We start from the raw sequence: 16,384 nt of genomic DNA, 5'->3' as shown, positions 1-16,384 counted from the left end.
TCCCACGACAGATGACTCATCCATCCTCTACCGAGGCACGTTTGGGTCGTTTCCAGTTTTCAAGATGACACCTGCTGCCACGATGAATACTCAGGCATCTTTCTTAGATAGGTCCCTAGAGCAGAACCGCTGGGTCAAAGAAGTACACTTTCTTTCTTTTTTTTAATTGTTAATGGATACAGCTAAATTCCTTTGCCTGCCATCTTGGAAAAAAATGCTCAGAAGATAAAAAAACTTGTTTAAAAAAGAAAAATCTAGAGCACATTCTGCCATCCAGGTTTCCTCTTGGAAATGCAATGCCGACAGCTGCTCACGGCTGACTTTCCTGCCTCGGAGTCTATCCCAAATCAAACCCCCCAGTTTAAACCTGAGGGTGCATACATCCCATGGACGAGACGCTGTCTACGTGGTGTCCGCCTGGTCTGTGTGCTCCTGTCCACGTGCCATGTGACGCTGGGAGCCAGGAAGTGCACGGCAGGAAGCCCCGCATCCACTGTCTCCATCTTCAAAGACCCTCATCTCCGTGCTCTTCTTCCCTGCTCGTTCTAAGCCACTGTGGTGACAACTCAACCTCAGGGCTGCAAAGACAGTTTGACCCTCACATTGGAACAAATACTTCCTCAGCTACAACCAGAACGATCCCAAAGAATGTGAAAGTAAAGAACAAGGATCCCCAGGGACCCCGGAAGAATGAAAGGTCAGAGTAGAAGAGCCACCCAGGAACCCTTCCAACATTTTAAAATTTGACGTGAGCCCTGCATAGCTACTAACCTGAGCCTGCACTTCCTCCTGGAAACAACTACGAGCAAACACTTGCCAAACACCGAGGGCTGTCACATACTTGGTTCCCTGAGCTGGACGACGGCGCTAATCAAAGCCGTCTTCTCGTTTTTCGAGACACCGAACACAAACCGATGATGGGGCTCGCTCTGTCCCCCGGCCTGTGTCACACACCCAGGGACGCTCCAGCCAGCTCAAGTGGGGAGGTCGTGGGGCCCCTTCTCAGCTCCAGCCACCGGGTTCAAGGTGGAATAAGAAGTACTGTCTGTCCTCATGCGTGAGACAATGACTCGCAGGAAGAGCCCTGTGCGGCCTTGACAGGCCCACAGGACAAAGTGGCGCTTGCTTGTGGCTTATGGGTCATCTCGCTTCCTAACTACAAAACCCCAACAGGGCACACAATTGGCTCTGACGGCACAAATGGACCCCAGAACCTGACTTGTGATTTCTGCCAACTGTTTCTTTTCTCTAAAATATCCCCAGATATTCTCTCTTTCCCTCTCTCTCCATAAACCATGCCTGGTTTTCTTTTATATACCAGTGTTTACAATTCAAAGGCATCGTCTGTTCAATAAACAGCTCCTGATTCCAGAACTATTGGGAGAAGACCCACCTTTGCCATGAGAGCAGAGGGGATCTTCTGAAAGGGCACCCAAAGCTTGGAGCCCTTCCTGTCCTGGCCTCAGGGGACAAGGTGCACACTGAAGGCGACTGACTGCAAACGGCCAGTCGAGACCAGGCTGCTGGGGCTTAGCACACAGCCCCAGGGCCACCCTCAAGGCTGGGAGACCACGGTGCCATGGCCTAGGATGTGTGTGTGTGTGTGTGCACATGTGTCCGTGTCTGTGTGGGGTGCATGCACATGTGTGTAAGCGAGTGCTCTCCTCTGCCAAGATGGCCTGAGCACTTGGAAGCACAGAGAGAACGGACCCGCACAGATACAAGCCGGGTCGGGCTGCAGCTCACGAGGCACCAGCAGGTTCTGCCCAAATGCAGGGACCGAGTGGGTCAGAGTGTCCCTCTGGTTATGAGCATTTAAATCCTCGGTGCCAGGCCAGTGCCCAGTGCTGTGTGCTGGGTGGACAGATGGATGGACGGACACCTGGAGCCACACGGGATCCACGCACACTGTGTGAAGCACGGAGTCCTATCGCACGTCTACGAGGAAACATCTGCTACGCCATGTGGTTCCTCTCTCATTGACGTGTAGACTCTGTCACACTCATGGGTCCACGTGTGAGGCTCTGTGGGGGGACTTGGCCACCACCCCTCCTCAGGCAGACCTTTGGAGTGAGCCGCAGAACCCAAGTCCTGCTTGTCCTGGGGTGGGGGAAAGCAGTGGCCTCCACTTGCTTGTCTGGAATTTCGACTGTGGCAGAGGGGGGAGCAGAGCCAGGGACGAGTTGGAAGGACAAGTGTCCCAGAGACCAGCCGAGTCCCGCCACGGAGCAAGAGCCTTTTACTCTGGGCCTCCAAAGCCACCGGCCATAAACAAAGTGGCAGAGAATCCTGTTTGAGGCTCCATTTGAGCTAGACTCTCAGAGGTCACCCAGCACGCAGGACAGGAAGACTCCAGCCACCTTTCCACATGACCAGAACCAGCCATCGTCCACCCAAAACCCTAAGGTTCATACTCCACTCTGGGCAGTATGCCAGACCCTGGGGATAAACGTCCATTAGGACACACACCCTCCCAGGCTCTCTCGTCTACAGCTTAGCCAATTACTGGCTCTTCATCTGATTTTTCTCACATCGATATTCATTAGACCATCGATATTCATTAGACCATCGGGAAAAACAAAAGAAAGAAAAAGAGCCAAGCCAGACAAGGACGCACGAGGCTGCAGTACTGCAAATCCCCACTAGGTGTCAGAACGAAATTGCGGTGTCTTAGGCTCAGCCGTCATCTCTCCCGCAGCCATCAGTCCCGCGGACCAGGGTGACCCCGGGAGCAACGCTTTGCCCCGAGCAAGCTCCCCCGTGTCTGTTGCTTGATTTCAAACAAGAAAGGTAGAGTGAGGGGGATCAAGGCCAACGAAATCTTTGAGCTGAGGAAGGATCCATGCAGATTCCGCATGAAGCCCGGACAGCACTGGAGCTCTGGCCACAGCAGCCGCTGTTGTCACTGTCATACCAATGGAGGGCTGCAGCTGCAGGGTCCCCACTGTGACCTGACCACCAGCAGCCTCCGTGGGACTACAGGCCGGCCCCACTCGGTCCTACTCTTGCAGGTGTCACCTTACTCAGGGCAGGGCGCTGGTCGACCTCCCTAAATATCGGAAGATGCTGGATGGATTAAGGGGGCCGGGGCAATTAGGAGAAGGAAGTTGATGTGTGGCTGTCGTCTGCACGTGTGAGGACAATGCCCGTCACAGAGCAGGGGGCACACGGATGAGCCCGCGGAGCGTGGGATCCCAGGGAGCTGAGTCAGCCCTTACCCTTTCTCCAGGGTCACCAACTTGGCCAGTGGGACCCATCGTTCCTGGAGGTCCTGGGAGACCCTAGAATTGAAAATAAAATCAGGGCAGAGTTCAAAGATGCGCCACAGGCAACACCTGGTTCCCGCTCGTCTAGGTGATGGTGCAGGCGGGACTGGTGTGGTGCAGGGCCCCACGGTGTCTGCACAGTGGCGAGCGCCCCATTTCCCATCCAGGAGCTTTAAGGGTATCACTGAGCCCCCCCCCGCCCTGAGCACCTCCCACATGTCATGAGAGAATAAAAAGGGACACTCACCGCGGGGCCTTCAGGACCCGGTGGCCCCTCCAAGAGCATTCCCTGGAAAAGACGGGGACAGTGTCTGAGGCCAGGGTCCCAAGACCCTAGGGTGGGCCTGGGGCCCCTGCAGACCCTACTGGTGAGGACGGACCCCAGAGAGAGAACCGCCAGTATGGCCTCCAGTCAGCGCCCACCCTCCTGGCCGGGGTCTCTGTAAGGGGGTTATGGAGAGGGGCCACAGTGACTGTCCTCTGACCATTTCCAGGACCTACAACAAGCCCAGGACACTGAACCCACCGGCTTCCCTCCAGAGAAGAGCCTTACAATGCCAAGAGTAGAGCGGGGGACCCAGACTAACCGGGCCCCCTCAGGGACTCTCCTACCCCCCTGAGGGGGAGCACCCAGGGACTTCCCAGGGAACAGCTGCCTGAGGGAGGAGTGGACCCCGGCCCTCAGCCGGGACAACCATCAGGCCCAACTCTGCTCAGACAGGACTTGCTGAAGCTCCCTCCTCCCTCCAGGTGGGAAATACCCCCCACCACCCAGCAGAAGCCCAAAGCAAGCGAGTGGGCACTGCCGAGTCCACTGGACACTCGGCTGCCCTCCTCCTCCAGCTGCTCTCCCCTCTGGGCTGAGGTCCATCCTGCCTCTGCCCCACTGTCTTTACCCCCAGTGGGGACAAGGCCTTCTGTCCTCTCTGTTATCTGGGCTCCAGAGAGGGGGGAGTGGGCAGAAGGGACAGTGGGCTTCAGCCCTCCGCTGGATGGAGCTCCCTGGCCCGGGGGGGGAGGGCTCCCCACTCTTGGGCCTGCACTTCCAGCCCCTTTCCCAGGGCAGGACTCTTCTCTCGACTCCTGTCCGGTCAATGCCAGGGTCAGCCCCCCTCCCTCCTGTTTCATGCCCACTTCAGGGGGCTCTGAGCCAATGCACAACCTTGCAGAGAGGGAACAAATCTCCTGCACCCTGCCGGTGTCTGCACGCTGAGGATGCAGCAGGGATGCGTTTATCTGGGGGGCCTGGGAACAGGGAGGTTCTGTCCGCTCTGCTAGGCAGGCTCCAGCTGCACGTCGGGCCAGTGGCCATAAGCATGCAGTGATGTCCTAATTCTCCCTAATTCTTGTGACCTCTGGGACAGGGTGAGAGGGCTGGATGTACAGGCCCTGGGGCAGGCCTGCTGTCCCCTTGCCCCCAACCAAAGGAACACGAATGCTTCTCTCTAGGGATGATCAATGTCACCGTGTCCTGGAGTTGTCTTCGAAAGTGAATGAGCCTCTTGTGAAACCTGGAATTTCTTCCGAGGAGGAGGACGTGGCCAGCAGAGGCACATGGATCGGCCCAGGCGCCAGGCACCAGCTGGCGGGGGCTTCTGTCAGGGGGCTGCAGAGCCCCTCCAACCCCCTTGGCCCTCCCATCACAGCTCCCTAGTTGCTGTGAGGGTGGATGCTGTGTTTACTCAGATGTGCACTCGGAGAAACATTTGCACGCGAGATGCAAACAGAAAGCTTGTCCAAACGGCTTCGTAAATCCAGCTTTCCTGTTTCCTTCTCTGACAAAGGCAGCTGGGAAGGCTCAGAAACTGAGCTGGGGTTAGGAGAGAAACCATTGGCTGTTGTGGGCCCAGGGCTGCAGCTGTCTGCCCAGACATGCCAACTGCTGTTCTGGGCGCTGTGGCGATGCCAGGAGAGGATCTCACGGGAGGGACCCCGGATCACTGCACATCGCTTGGGAGGGACGCTGGAAACGGCTGGACGCATGAGCTCAGCAGAGCAATCCTGAACTCTCCCAGGCTAAGCCATCGCCCAGACGTGCCCCTGTGGCCACCACCAAAGCATGCGTCTATGACAACAGAGACGGTGGCTTTGCTGCAGGGTGCTAGCCCCGTTCACACCTCACCAGGGTACAGACGTCGGTCCCAAAGCTCAGCTGGGAGAATAACTACCAGGAAAGGTTTCAGTCACTGCCAAACCCAAACCTCTTAATGGAGGTCTATCCACATGCAAAATAGCACGGACGGAAAAAAAAAGCTTTTTAAACCACAGAGAAGGCAGAGATGGTGATTTGTGCGCCTCTGACGGACATTCACCAGGGGATATAAACCACGGAGTCCAGGGCTCCCTGGCCCCTGAGGTCCTGCAACGGCCGGAGCCCCCACAATGCTCATTATCCTGGATGTTCTCGGCCGAGTGGAGTCCTGTCCTTTTAAGGAGACTCTGATGCCGCTGACACATTACAGAAGGTGCCGGATGTGAGTGGGAAACAGCCGGCCATGTCCCGTTGGATGGACGGAGAAGGAGCTGCTTCCAAGAGCTCCATCGACAGTGAGTCACATCGCCCAGAGGGAGGTCCCTGGGGCAGGTGGGAGGAGAGGAAACAGGCACCCCAACCTCCATGGGCACGGACGCCTGCGCAGTCAGAGGTGAGACCACGTCAGCGTCTCCCAGGACTCGGCCATCTGTTTATGAGAGCTGAGACTTTGAGGACATCTGGCGACACTCCAGGTTGAGAAACTCCAACTGTTTACATGATTCCTCCAGGGATACTGGCAAGCGCCCGAATGGGCTGGGGGCTGGGTGGGAGCGACGCCAGGCCCGAGGCGGGGACCCTGCCCTAACTGCATCCAGATGGCCGGTTTCCCCCCCGCGAGGCTGAAATGGCTTTTCTGTAGACACACGTTTTGTTGGACTGCCCCCGTCTCCTCGCCTTCTCCTCTGACCCACCCCCACCAGCAGAGCCTGGAGCCAAACACCCGGAGCTGCCCACCCCCGACCCCACTCAGTAGCCGGGGTGCACGGTTCTCCTTGCAGTGTTGCCCGTCTGGGGACATGAGCAAACAGGAAACTTATCCAGGCAGAGGTGCCAGCCGAGCCCGCCCACCCCTGCCACACAGCCAGGGGGCCAAACCGGGACTCTACAACCTAAGTGCCTACCTGCCCTGGGCTCCTACTTTCTTCCCGGGTAAGACACCCCTTTCACTGAAGCAGTGGAGACACCACAAAAGGCACCCTAAGTCAACAGCAAGTCTACCTGGGGACCAAAACCATCTGGGGAAATGTCACTGTCGGTCCCTACACCCCACTGAGACAAGCACAGCTTGGACCACGGGGAACTGACTCTGGGGTGGTTCCCACACCCGTCCTTCCGGGATGGCCTCCCAGGCTGGGCTGCACGTTCCTACCCCCATGGATCGTCTGCATGGTGTCGGGACTTCTCACATGGCTGAACAAGGGGCCACCTGGCCTTGGGCCCCCCTAGGCACCTCTGCACCCCCCCATCCAGCTAAACCCTGTCTTCCTTGGACCTGCAGAAAGCACTGGAAACGAGATGTCCCAGTCTGAGAAAAGGATGTGTGTCCAGTGCCCACAGCCCAGTGGGAGCGACGGGTCCCATCCCTGTGCCACACAAGACCACCTCTGCAGCCTCAGATACTTCTGGGGGCCGGGAACGGGGCCAAGCCAGGAGAACTGTTGAGTCTGCCCACTGGGAGTTCCACCCTGCCACGGGACATGTCTACATGCCCTGGCCCCAGGGCTTCAGGTCTCTCTGGCGAGATAAGAGCTTGCCACGTGCCACCCGTCAAGGTTCCGAAAGAACCTTCCCAGAGCCCCAGGAGAATGGAGGCCACCATGATTCTCTATCCAGAAGGACACTGGGGCCCCAGCGTCGTGTCTGTCCTGAGCTCAGCCATCAGGAACCCGGTCCTGGCAGCACAAGCCACAGCCCAGCCCCAGCCTCGTGACTGGCTGTGCTTCAGGACCCCAGCCCCTCCCTTCAGCACTTGGATGACAGGACGCGTGGACCGCTCTCCTGGCCCACACCACCATGCCCACCTGGCCTAGCGGGTGAGGGGAGGGGTTAGGGCCCCGGCCCGGGGCAGCTCTCAGGCCCCTTCCTCACGGCTCCACACATGAAGACATGATGGAGAGTCATTTTTGCCTAACTTACCCGGGGTCCCGTTACCCAGCATAGCTGAATTTTATTCAGTAGGAGTCTCTGTGCAGCTTTGTGTGATTCAATTCCCCTGACGTTTCATAAGCATGTTTCACCAGTTCCAGAGAACTTAGTCCATGCCACATGGTTGTACCACCAGCCGTGGGGGACAGAGCCCGTGGTAAACAACAGCACCTGGCACAGCCCAGGTCCCCAGTCCTTTCCAACCCTCCAGAGGGGCTCAGCCTCCCTCTCAGAATTGAGTCTCTTTTTACCAATTGACACACGATGACATGTGGTGTGAAGTGTGCAGGGCAGACTTCTGACCAATTCAAAACCCAGCAGCTACCACCTCAGCCAAGGTCCAGAACATTCCCCCACCTGAGTCTCAGCAATAAGCAGAATGTGGAGTTCACGGGGCTCCTCACAGTGGCCCAGGGCCTAGGGGTCCAGGGGTCCCACGGGTCTGGCCACAGCCCTGAAGCAGTGGCCCCACCCCCAACCCCCGCCCATTTCATAAAGAAGATAAGAAAATGTTCTTACGGGTTCAATGATGGCGGGTTCTCCCTTTTGACCTTTCTCGCCCCGTGGTCCATCAATCTGGGATTTATAAAACAAAGATGGAGAGAGAATGAGTGGGAGAGAAAGGCAGGAAAGGCTGAGACGACAGCAAAGCTGTGATTATGCTCACCAAGCAGGGCAGCTCCGCCCACCCCCCGACACACACGCACCCAGGCCCAGGAGACTGAAGTGAGCAAGGCTGCCTGCCATACGGTGCCGTCAGACCTGCCCTCGGCACCCCCGGTAAGGAGCCCACCACCCCCACACCTTCCCGGCCCCTCACCCCTTCGAAGATGGTGTCCTGGTTTGCTGGCATGCCCGGTCCGATCTCCGACGGGGAGACGGTGGGGTCGTAGTAAGGGTCGTAGTAGTTCTCATCCAGGTTCTTGACGGTTTCTTCGGTGAACTCCCCCTCCAGGTCATCCTTCCCTCCCCCCGGAGGCAGAGCTGGCTGAGAGGGAGAGGGACAGCAGGGGTCACCCAGAGGATGCCAGGCAACTGGACAGCGATGCCCCTCCCTCATGACCCCAGGGCCCACAGACTGAGGACTCCAGGGACAGTGGCCTCGCAGAAGCCTGGAATCTAACTTGTTGGGAGAGCGCTTGGGGCTCCTGGTGGCCTCTTTACACATCTTTTCCCTCTCACCATGTGGAAACTGTCATCCATACCCCCAAGGCCCCATGGCTAACGAGGGCTGTGCCAGGATGGGCCGTGTGCCTGCGGAAGGTGGTGCCGTCAGGGCTCCACCCCAGGGCCTCAGTCTTGGGGTAACATGCCCCTAACCCGTGCCCAACGACAGGGCTTTGGACACATCGGAACCCCGTGTGTCCACTCTGTGGCCGCCAAGAATTCATTATCGCACAATGGCTGTTTTTAAGCTTCTGCTCTGGACCGTGCACTGCACTGAATTAAGCTGAAAACTTGGCAACAAACCCAGGAGACAGGCACAGCAGGGCCATGTTGTAAATGAAAACACTGAGATGGAGAGAGGGGACGTCACTTGCCAAGGTCACTGGCGCAGCGTTGAGGCCAGGTCTGCCTGACAGGAGAGCCCAGGACGTGCCCAGAACTACCCGCCGAGCGTCTCGTTTGCTTGTCCACAAGACCAGCTCGTTACCTGTCCAGCCTGACCCCTCCCAGGCCACAGACAGGGACACTGTCCGTAAACTGTCATCCATCTCCACCGAACCCCGAGAGACCTGGACGGAGGGACTCACTCCACCCACTTTGCAGATGAAAAGCTGACAGCAGTGCGATGCGCTCAGCAGGCTGGGGTTCCAACCTTGCTTGGCCGCTCCAGGGAGCAGGCGCCACCCGGGGCCCCGCCCCTCACCCCCACAAAGGCCGCTCAGAAGGAAAGCAATTACGTTGGAGGCGTTGGAGGTGCCAGCTGTGCTGGTGGGCACGCCGGGCCCTGCGCCGTGGTCGGGGAGCTGATCAGGGTCCTCAATGCCCTCGATATAGCTGAGGTCCTCGTACGGGGACGGCGTGTAGTAGTCCTCACTGGGCACATAGTCATACTCCCCTAGGCCGGGGTCCTCCTCCTTCCCGGCCCCCTCTCCAGTGCCGGGCAGCAGAGGGGCGATCGTGGGGGGCGGGGTCAGCTCCTGAGACCAGGCAGAGAGAGGTAGGGCTGGGGAGGTGGCCGGCGTCGCCACCAGGTCCGGGTTGCCTCTGTGGTAAAGCACGGGCCTCTCAGCCAAGCAAGAGCCAGTGGGCTGCGGGTGCAGGATCACCTCGGTCCCTCAGGGAGGGGGCAGCCCAGCCCAGGAGCTGCTCTGAATGGACTAAAACCCCTGAATTACACACTTGAAAACGGTGACTTGTATCTCAAAATTTTTTTAAAAAAGGAGAACATTCCAGACTGTTACAGCAGCCTGGGCCAGTCTCCTGGCCACCCTGTGGGGAGGGGACTGTGCCCCTTCACATCTCTGCCCCTGATGTCACACACCACCTCTGCCCAACACTCCCGTAAGCACATATCATCAGTCACCCCGTCACTCCTTTCCCCCCGAGCGTCCACCCGCCCCCGCCAGTCTCCAGGCCTTACCTAGCGGCCCCCACACTCACACCTGCCACAGCTTCTTCCTGTCCCCCCGGACCCCCCCACCGTGGCCTCCAGAGACCAGCAGCACCCGCCCAGACCTCGGCCACCTCCGTGGTCTCTCTAGCAGCTTCCACAGGCTTCCTGGTGGGCGCGGGCTCCTTGCTGGGGTCGTCCGTGTCCTCGTAGTAGGGGTACTCGTAGTAATAGGTCTCGCCTTCCCCATCTCCTTCCGGGTACTGGAACCAATCGGGCACGTGAGGATGGAGGGGCCCTACCAGGAGGCCAGCCTACTTTCTTGTCCCGTTCCGGGCTCAGCCGGGGGGCATGGACACCAGGAAGCCATGCCCAGCTCCAGGCATGAATCCCCACGGGGCCCCGAAAGGGCTTCCCCCTCCAGGTCCTCGGGAAGCTGAGCCAGCCCCATAAGAAGTCCAAGAGAGGAGACGGGGGACCCCAGGTCCCCTCAAAGAAACTTGAGCCCTAAGAGGTCCAGACGTTCTGACCCTTTAGAACCCGAGGGATGGACAACCAGACTGTGGCTCTGCTGGCAATGCCACTGTCACTCAGGATCCCTCAAAGCACATGGGAGGGACTTGACAGAGATGGGGCAGCCCTCGTCCTCAGGACCATTTCCACACGAGGCGGCCTCGGCTGCAGGGACTCAGCCAGGAGCACAGTCCAGGCCATTCTTAGGTTGCTCAGACGCGCTGGGCCAGGGGACCCACAGGGCCACCTGTCCTTCTCTGACTGGGAGAAGAGCTAAAGAGCAGACCCGAATACTTAGAAGAAGAGGGTCAAATCTGAGCAGTGGTGGTAGAGGGTTCTCACGGGAAGTGTGAAAAGGAATTGCAGAAAAAATTAACCCAGGCACTGCTGGGATGTGACGGCAGGTGAGTGAGAAAGGCTGGCCCACAGACCACAGCAGGTCACAGTGAGGGGGACGAAGCGAAGGACAGGTTCCTGAAACACTCGGGCCCAGGCTGCTCTTCAGAGTCGCCGTCACCCTGGGGGTCAGAGGACCCACGCTTCTGCAACGAACGGCCCTCGGCTCCCTTCTCCTTGGCCAGCTCCGGGCAGCACCCCAGGGGACTTAGCCCATGAGGGCACCTGTGGCATCTCCACTCACAGACACCCTGTCCGGGTCATAAGCCAGCGAGTAAGAGAGACACCTCACCTTTGTCACCTACAAACTTGCTTGAACCTAAAGGAAGGGTTCTTAAATGTCCTGTGGGACTCGCTCCACATTCTCTCCTTGTGGGTTTATTTAAAACAGGGGCCCCCTGGCTTCTGTGTCCGTCCACCCCCACCCTACCTGCCTGACCCACCACCCCCGCCATGAACCCAGCCAGAGCCGACTCACGTATTCATCTGGGTTGGGGTCCTGAGACTGGGGGGTGTCGGGGACGGCAGTGTCACAGTCAGGACTGTAGTGCTCGCACTGATCGTACGCTGCCCGGTGGTCCGAGACGAAGAGCAGCTGCTGAATGTCACCCTGGGAAAGAACGAAAGCCCTTGAACAAGTGGCACACAGGACTAATGTGGGGACACGGGATCAGCCTGATGCTTGAAAGGAGCACGTCCGCAGCCAGCTTTCCTCGCCAGAGCTGCGGCCTCCAAAACCCACTCAAGCCAGGCTGGCCCACCCACCCACCTAACCCATCATCCATCCATCCTTCCTTTCATAATCCATCCATCTTCCCTCTTCCCTCCCTCCCTCTCTCCTTCCCACCCACCCATACATCTGCCCATCTGTCCATCCATCCATCCATCCATCCATCCATCCATCCATCCACCATCCACCATCCATCCATAATCCATCCATCTTCCTTCCTATCCATCCATTCAATAGCAATTATTGAGCACCTACTAACAGCTAGCCACTGCATCACACACAGGGGACACAGTCACGGCCCAGACAGAACCACTGCCCGCGGTGCCCACTCTCCCCGACACCGTGGACTTCCCTTGTGCTCCATGGACAAGACCACACACATAACCAATCTGTGTATTCACCAGGCTTCCATTGATGCCCCCAGAAGTCTGGCCAGAGGCCTGGGGCAGCTCCTGCTCCTATGCTCTGCTCTGCTGTGGTCCAGCAAAAGGCATGCTCCACTCCTGAAGGGCAGAGCCAGGAGTGCAGGCAAGAGAAGGCGGCGCCATGACCTCGACCCACCCTGCACATGTCAGAACCACAGGCCCAAGCAAGGAAGCCATGCCCTCCCTGCCTTTCATTTGGCGAAGGTGTGTGAACCCCTTCTCTGTGGCAGGGAGGCAGAGAGACACAGAAAGGGACCAGATATGGCCTGCCATCACTTGGCGTGTCGCCCAGAGTCACTAAGTGTGGGTCCCCGGATGGCCTTCAGGGCTCTGAAGCAAGGTGCCTGTGATGTGCACAGCCCTGGGGACAGGATCTATCACCCTCCCTGGCTTCCCAAAGGCTCTGGGAAAACTGGCCCAGAGAGGAAGTGAAGTGGGGGTGACTCAGTAGGAGAACTGGGCGCCATCCTGGAGTCCAGAATAGGCCCATCCCACCTGATCCCTGAGGCGTGATTCTAAATACATCCCCCCCCAAGCTCAGGTTCGAAACCCCTGAAGGGTGAGCGAGGAGCTCAGAACCCCTCAGGCAGACCCCTCTCCGTGCAGACGGTGCTCAGGAAGAGTTCCTCCTTCTAAGGCCAGCTCTGTCTCCGGCGGCCCACACAGACGGACCTCCTTCTGTCAGTGTCACTGGACCGCAGCCCGCCCAGCCCCTCTGCCATCCTGCCACGGGCCTCCTCCCTCTGAAGAAAGGGGAAACAGAGTGAGCTGCCTGCTGCTACCCCAGCCCAGGCTCCCACCACAGCAACGGGGGCTTCAGAGCACACCTCAGCCGTCCCACCTCCTGCCCCCACACCAGCACCTCGCCTGCCCGAGGTTTCCCTCTCCAAGTGTCGTGCTCTGTCTGCAGTGGCTGGTAGGGCTGCCCGAGCTCTCGCTGCTTCTCCCTCCTGTTCTCTCCCTCACCTCCCCTCATCCCATTTCCCTCTCCTCCTTCCCTGCCCCCTTCTCTTTCAGCCCCCTCTCCTCCCTATGGATGTCAGAGGCTCCTGGCCCACATTTTAAACTCTCCAGCAGAAGAGAACCATATGACAGGAACAGTGAATCAAAACCACACGTTTTTATTAAGCAACAGGACTTCTAGTTCAAATTTCATCCAATTCAAATAAAATATTTTTTTCTTTCATGGGCAGCTTGACGTCTGAATATATGTTCTCCAAATGCAGTTACTGCAAGAAAGAGGCGACTTGGGGGCTTCAGGGCGCAGCCATGGCCGTTGGCACTTGGTGCGCCCCTGGGCCGAGCAGCCAGCACACTGCATGGCCGCTCTCTGGGGAAGGGCCTGGAGGGCCCCACCCTTCTCTGCGCCGGTTTCCCAGGGCGCCGGCTCAGCACCGGGCGCCAGGCAGGGCCGAGTCCACGGCATGAATATCTGTGAACGGGCGCGGGTGGGACGTGCTTCCTTCGCTCTCCTCAGATCCAAGCCCCCATGCGCGCTGACCTGGCCCTCGGCCACCCTGGTCCCCTGCCTGCCCCAGGGCCTACTCCCCAAACGGCAGCACACTGAACATGTGATGAGTTGGGGGCTGGCTGCACGGCACTGTGAGTGTGAAGCTGCTGCGTCCTGGCACAGGGCCTCCACTGCAAACACCTGCACTTCTTCAGAATCATTTTTCCCACCACATTCTTCAGTGGGATTTAACAAACATGCCTGTTTGTTCTGCGGGTGCATCTCTCCAAGGTCAGGGGTCTGGCCACCCCACCCCCACTGTGGAGAAGGGGGAACTGAGGCACAGGTGTTGGGGATCCATGCAGCTCTGGGCATTCAAAGGTGCAGTCAGGGCTGACGAGGGCCCGTACAGTCTTCACCCAAACTCCCACCTTTCTCTTTGAGCCAAAGGCAGCCCCCTGGAGAATGCCCCTCCTGACGTCCCCAGGGAGACCTCAGAAACTCCTTCTAAAATGTCCAATCAGAGCCAACTAATTTCTCTCTGGAGCAAGGGGGCATGTACAAGACTGTCCAGCCCAGCCGTCCACCAGCCCGGGCACCTCAGGCAGGACGCATCCTCCGGGAGCCTCGGTGCCCCCATTCAGCCACAGGAAACCTCGGCCTCCCCTGCCCTCCTCCATGTTCGTGCAGACCAGGCAGAGAAATCGGAGCCACACTGTAAAGCCAGAACTTTCATTGTTCAAACTCCCTGCACTTAGACTTTTCAGGCTGGGGACGTTGAATAGCTGTGCGTCCTTTGCAGAGATCATGTCCCCACTGTGCTCTTTCTCCTCTCAGCCTCAGGGCTTCCAGCAATTACCACCGATGACCTGGAGACAGCACAGCCTCAGCTGGCCCTCTCTGCTACATGTTGCCTTTCTGGTATAAAACCAACGATCACAGCTTTATGGTTGTTTTGAGAGCGTTTTCATGACGCCTCCTGTGAAGTGGGCCCCCTCTCCTGGTGGAGCTGTTCACAACAGCTGTTGGTGAGAAATGCCGGGGGCCTGGGAACAAGTCAGCAGGACAGCCTCAGGCTTAGGTGTATCTGTGTTTTGGGGGGACGGGGCTGAAGGCTGGAGCCCAGGGCTGGGTCACGATGCTCACCTGTGGCTATAAGGACCACACACAGCGAGCCCCTGGCCTTTTGGGAGCCGGACACCAGCTCTAGGAGGCTGGCCTTAGGTCAGAGCTGCTGGTGGGCAGGGCCCTGACCCTTCTGGAGGCACTGAGGACACCCTAGGACTTCTCAGCTCTGGATGGCCTTTTGGGTGGGTGGGTGGATAGGGGGCGCCTGACGCCCAGGAACCCTCCAGTAGCCGGGCCTTGACCTTGGAAAACCTGTTGCCCCTCCCCCAGAGGCAGCCTAACGACCCCACAGCCCACTTGTAGGACCTGAGGTTGCCTGGTGTGTGTGTGAGTGCGTGTGTGCACCTGTGTGCTTCCTGTGTGGGTGCCTGTGTGCACACACGATGCAGAGGACGGCTTCCGTGTGGCTTTCTGGCCTGGCTGATCCACATCTGAATGGAAACAAAAAAGGAGCACCTGTCTTAAGGACCTGCAGGGGAAAGTGAAGGGACATCGCCACCTCTGGCCAGCCCTGGCTGCTGACCTCGGAGGGCTCTGCCGTGACGCCAAGGGCCCGGGATTGGGTCCCTCCCACAGCCGCAGCCCACCAGTCCTAGGGCTGCTGGCACACACTCCGACCCCATGTGCAGGCCCGACACGAGGGCCTTCTGAGGTGCCCTGCCCCGTGCGGCTCCGGTCTTTCATGTCCCCTGTCCACGTTGCGTCTGGAAAAGACTGACTTCTCAGACGAGCCCTCACCTGTCCTCGCGGCCTCTCCAGGATGGAGTGGCAGCCTCGTTTCTTCTCTCGTCCCATTTCACACAGCATGAACTAAGGCTCATGGGGGCGCCCCTCTTGAAAGGGCACAGAGTGGGGACTCCTGAGTCACTGCCTACGGCCCCTGCAGTTCCCACCCCAGAGCTGCCTGGTCCTTGGAGTTCAAGTACTGTGTCCTGCACACATGACAACCTTGGGCTCCCAGTTCCCATAAATGACAGCGTCACTTCATCTAGGCAGCCCTCGGGGGGATTGCGGGCGGCAGGCACCAGCACAATCAGCCCCGCGAACACAGGCTGCACCTGGCTCCACGTCTCGATTCCCCAGGCCAAGCCCTTTGATCATTCAGTTTAGCTGTAAATGCCAACGCCAGCCCTGGGGGCCCCACGCAGCGTGCCCTACAGTGGCTCCAATCATCTTCCCAGAGAATCGGGTGCCTGCTACGTTCATTCCATCGCTCGCTCTGACGACGACCACAGCTTTCTCCCTTTACGCCCCTTACTTCTGCTCCTGCCAGGTCAGCCGAGCTCTGCTGAGCTCCTGGAAGCTTCTGCCGCAGTGTCATTGCAGCCACTCCACTTCACTTTCCAGCCTCGAGCCCGGGACGGCAATTAGCGGTCCGTCTTCCTGACAGGATAAGCCAGGCAGCCCAAGAGGCCATCAGCTGCTGGGACACAGCAGGACGCATGCTGTCCTTGGCCCTCGCTGAGCCGGGAACGTTTTGCTGAGGGAATCAGTTCTGCCTTTTCTGATAATGAGATTTTATCCAGCCAACGCGTCTGCTGTGAGTGGAGGAAATTGAAGAGTTTTCATTGGAGAGCTTTGCAACCTTGGGGACTGGAGATGGAAGGCGTCCGGTTTGCCCAAATGAGGGAGGGCTCTCCCACCGGCACTTCCCAGGCTGGCGTGTTTGTGTTGTCGCTTCTTATTCCCTCTCAGTGCCATTCACTGCTGCATTCCTCCTCTCAACAAAACCTGCTCCG

The 16,384-nt window shown here is 58.5% G+C and overlaps 1 protein-coding gene across 2 annotated transcripts in view; it reads right to left on the bottom strand.

Moving 5' to 3' along the window:
* Positions 1-16,384, bottom strand: part of COL5A1 (collagen type V alpha 1 chain) — a 153,290-nt gene that overhangs the window by 80,651 nt on the left and 56,255 nt on the right. For both annotated transcript variants that reach the window (XM_033122324.1, XM_033122323.1), the window contains exons 5-11: positions 11,391-11,522; positions 10,129-10,266; positions 9,351-9,590; positions 8,267-8,434; positions 7,966-8,022; positions 3,514-3,555; positions 3,219-3,281 (exon numbers count right to left, since the gene is read on the bottom strand). In XM_033122324.1, the coding sequence (XP_032978215.1) occupies positions 3,219-3,281; positions 3,514-3,555; positions 7,966-8,022; positions 8,267-8,434; positions 9,351-9,590; positions 10,129-10,266; positions 11,391-11,522 (840 nt within the window). The remainder of the gene's footprint in view (positions 1-3,218; positions 3,282-3,513; positions 3,556-7,965; positions 8,023-8,266; positions 8,435-9,350; positions 9,591-10,128; positions 10,267-11,390; positions 11,523-16,384) is intronic.

The sequence above is a fragment of the Rhinolophus ferrumequinum genome, chromosome 12, assembly GCF_004115265.2.
Source record: "Rhinolophus ferrumequinum isolate MPI-CBG mRhiFer1 chromosome 12, mRhiFer1_v1.p, whole genome shotgun sequence".
Taxonomy (NCBI): Eukaryota; Metazoa; Chordata; class Mammalia; order Chiroptera; family Rhinolophidae; genus Rhinolophus; species Rhinolophus ferrumequinum.
This window is presented reverse-complemented; position numbering and strand designations above follow the sequence as displayed.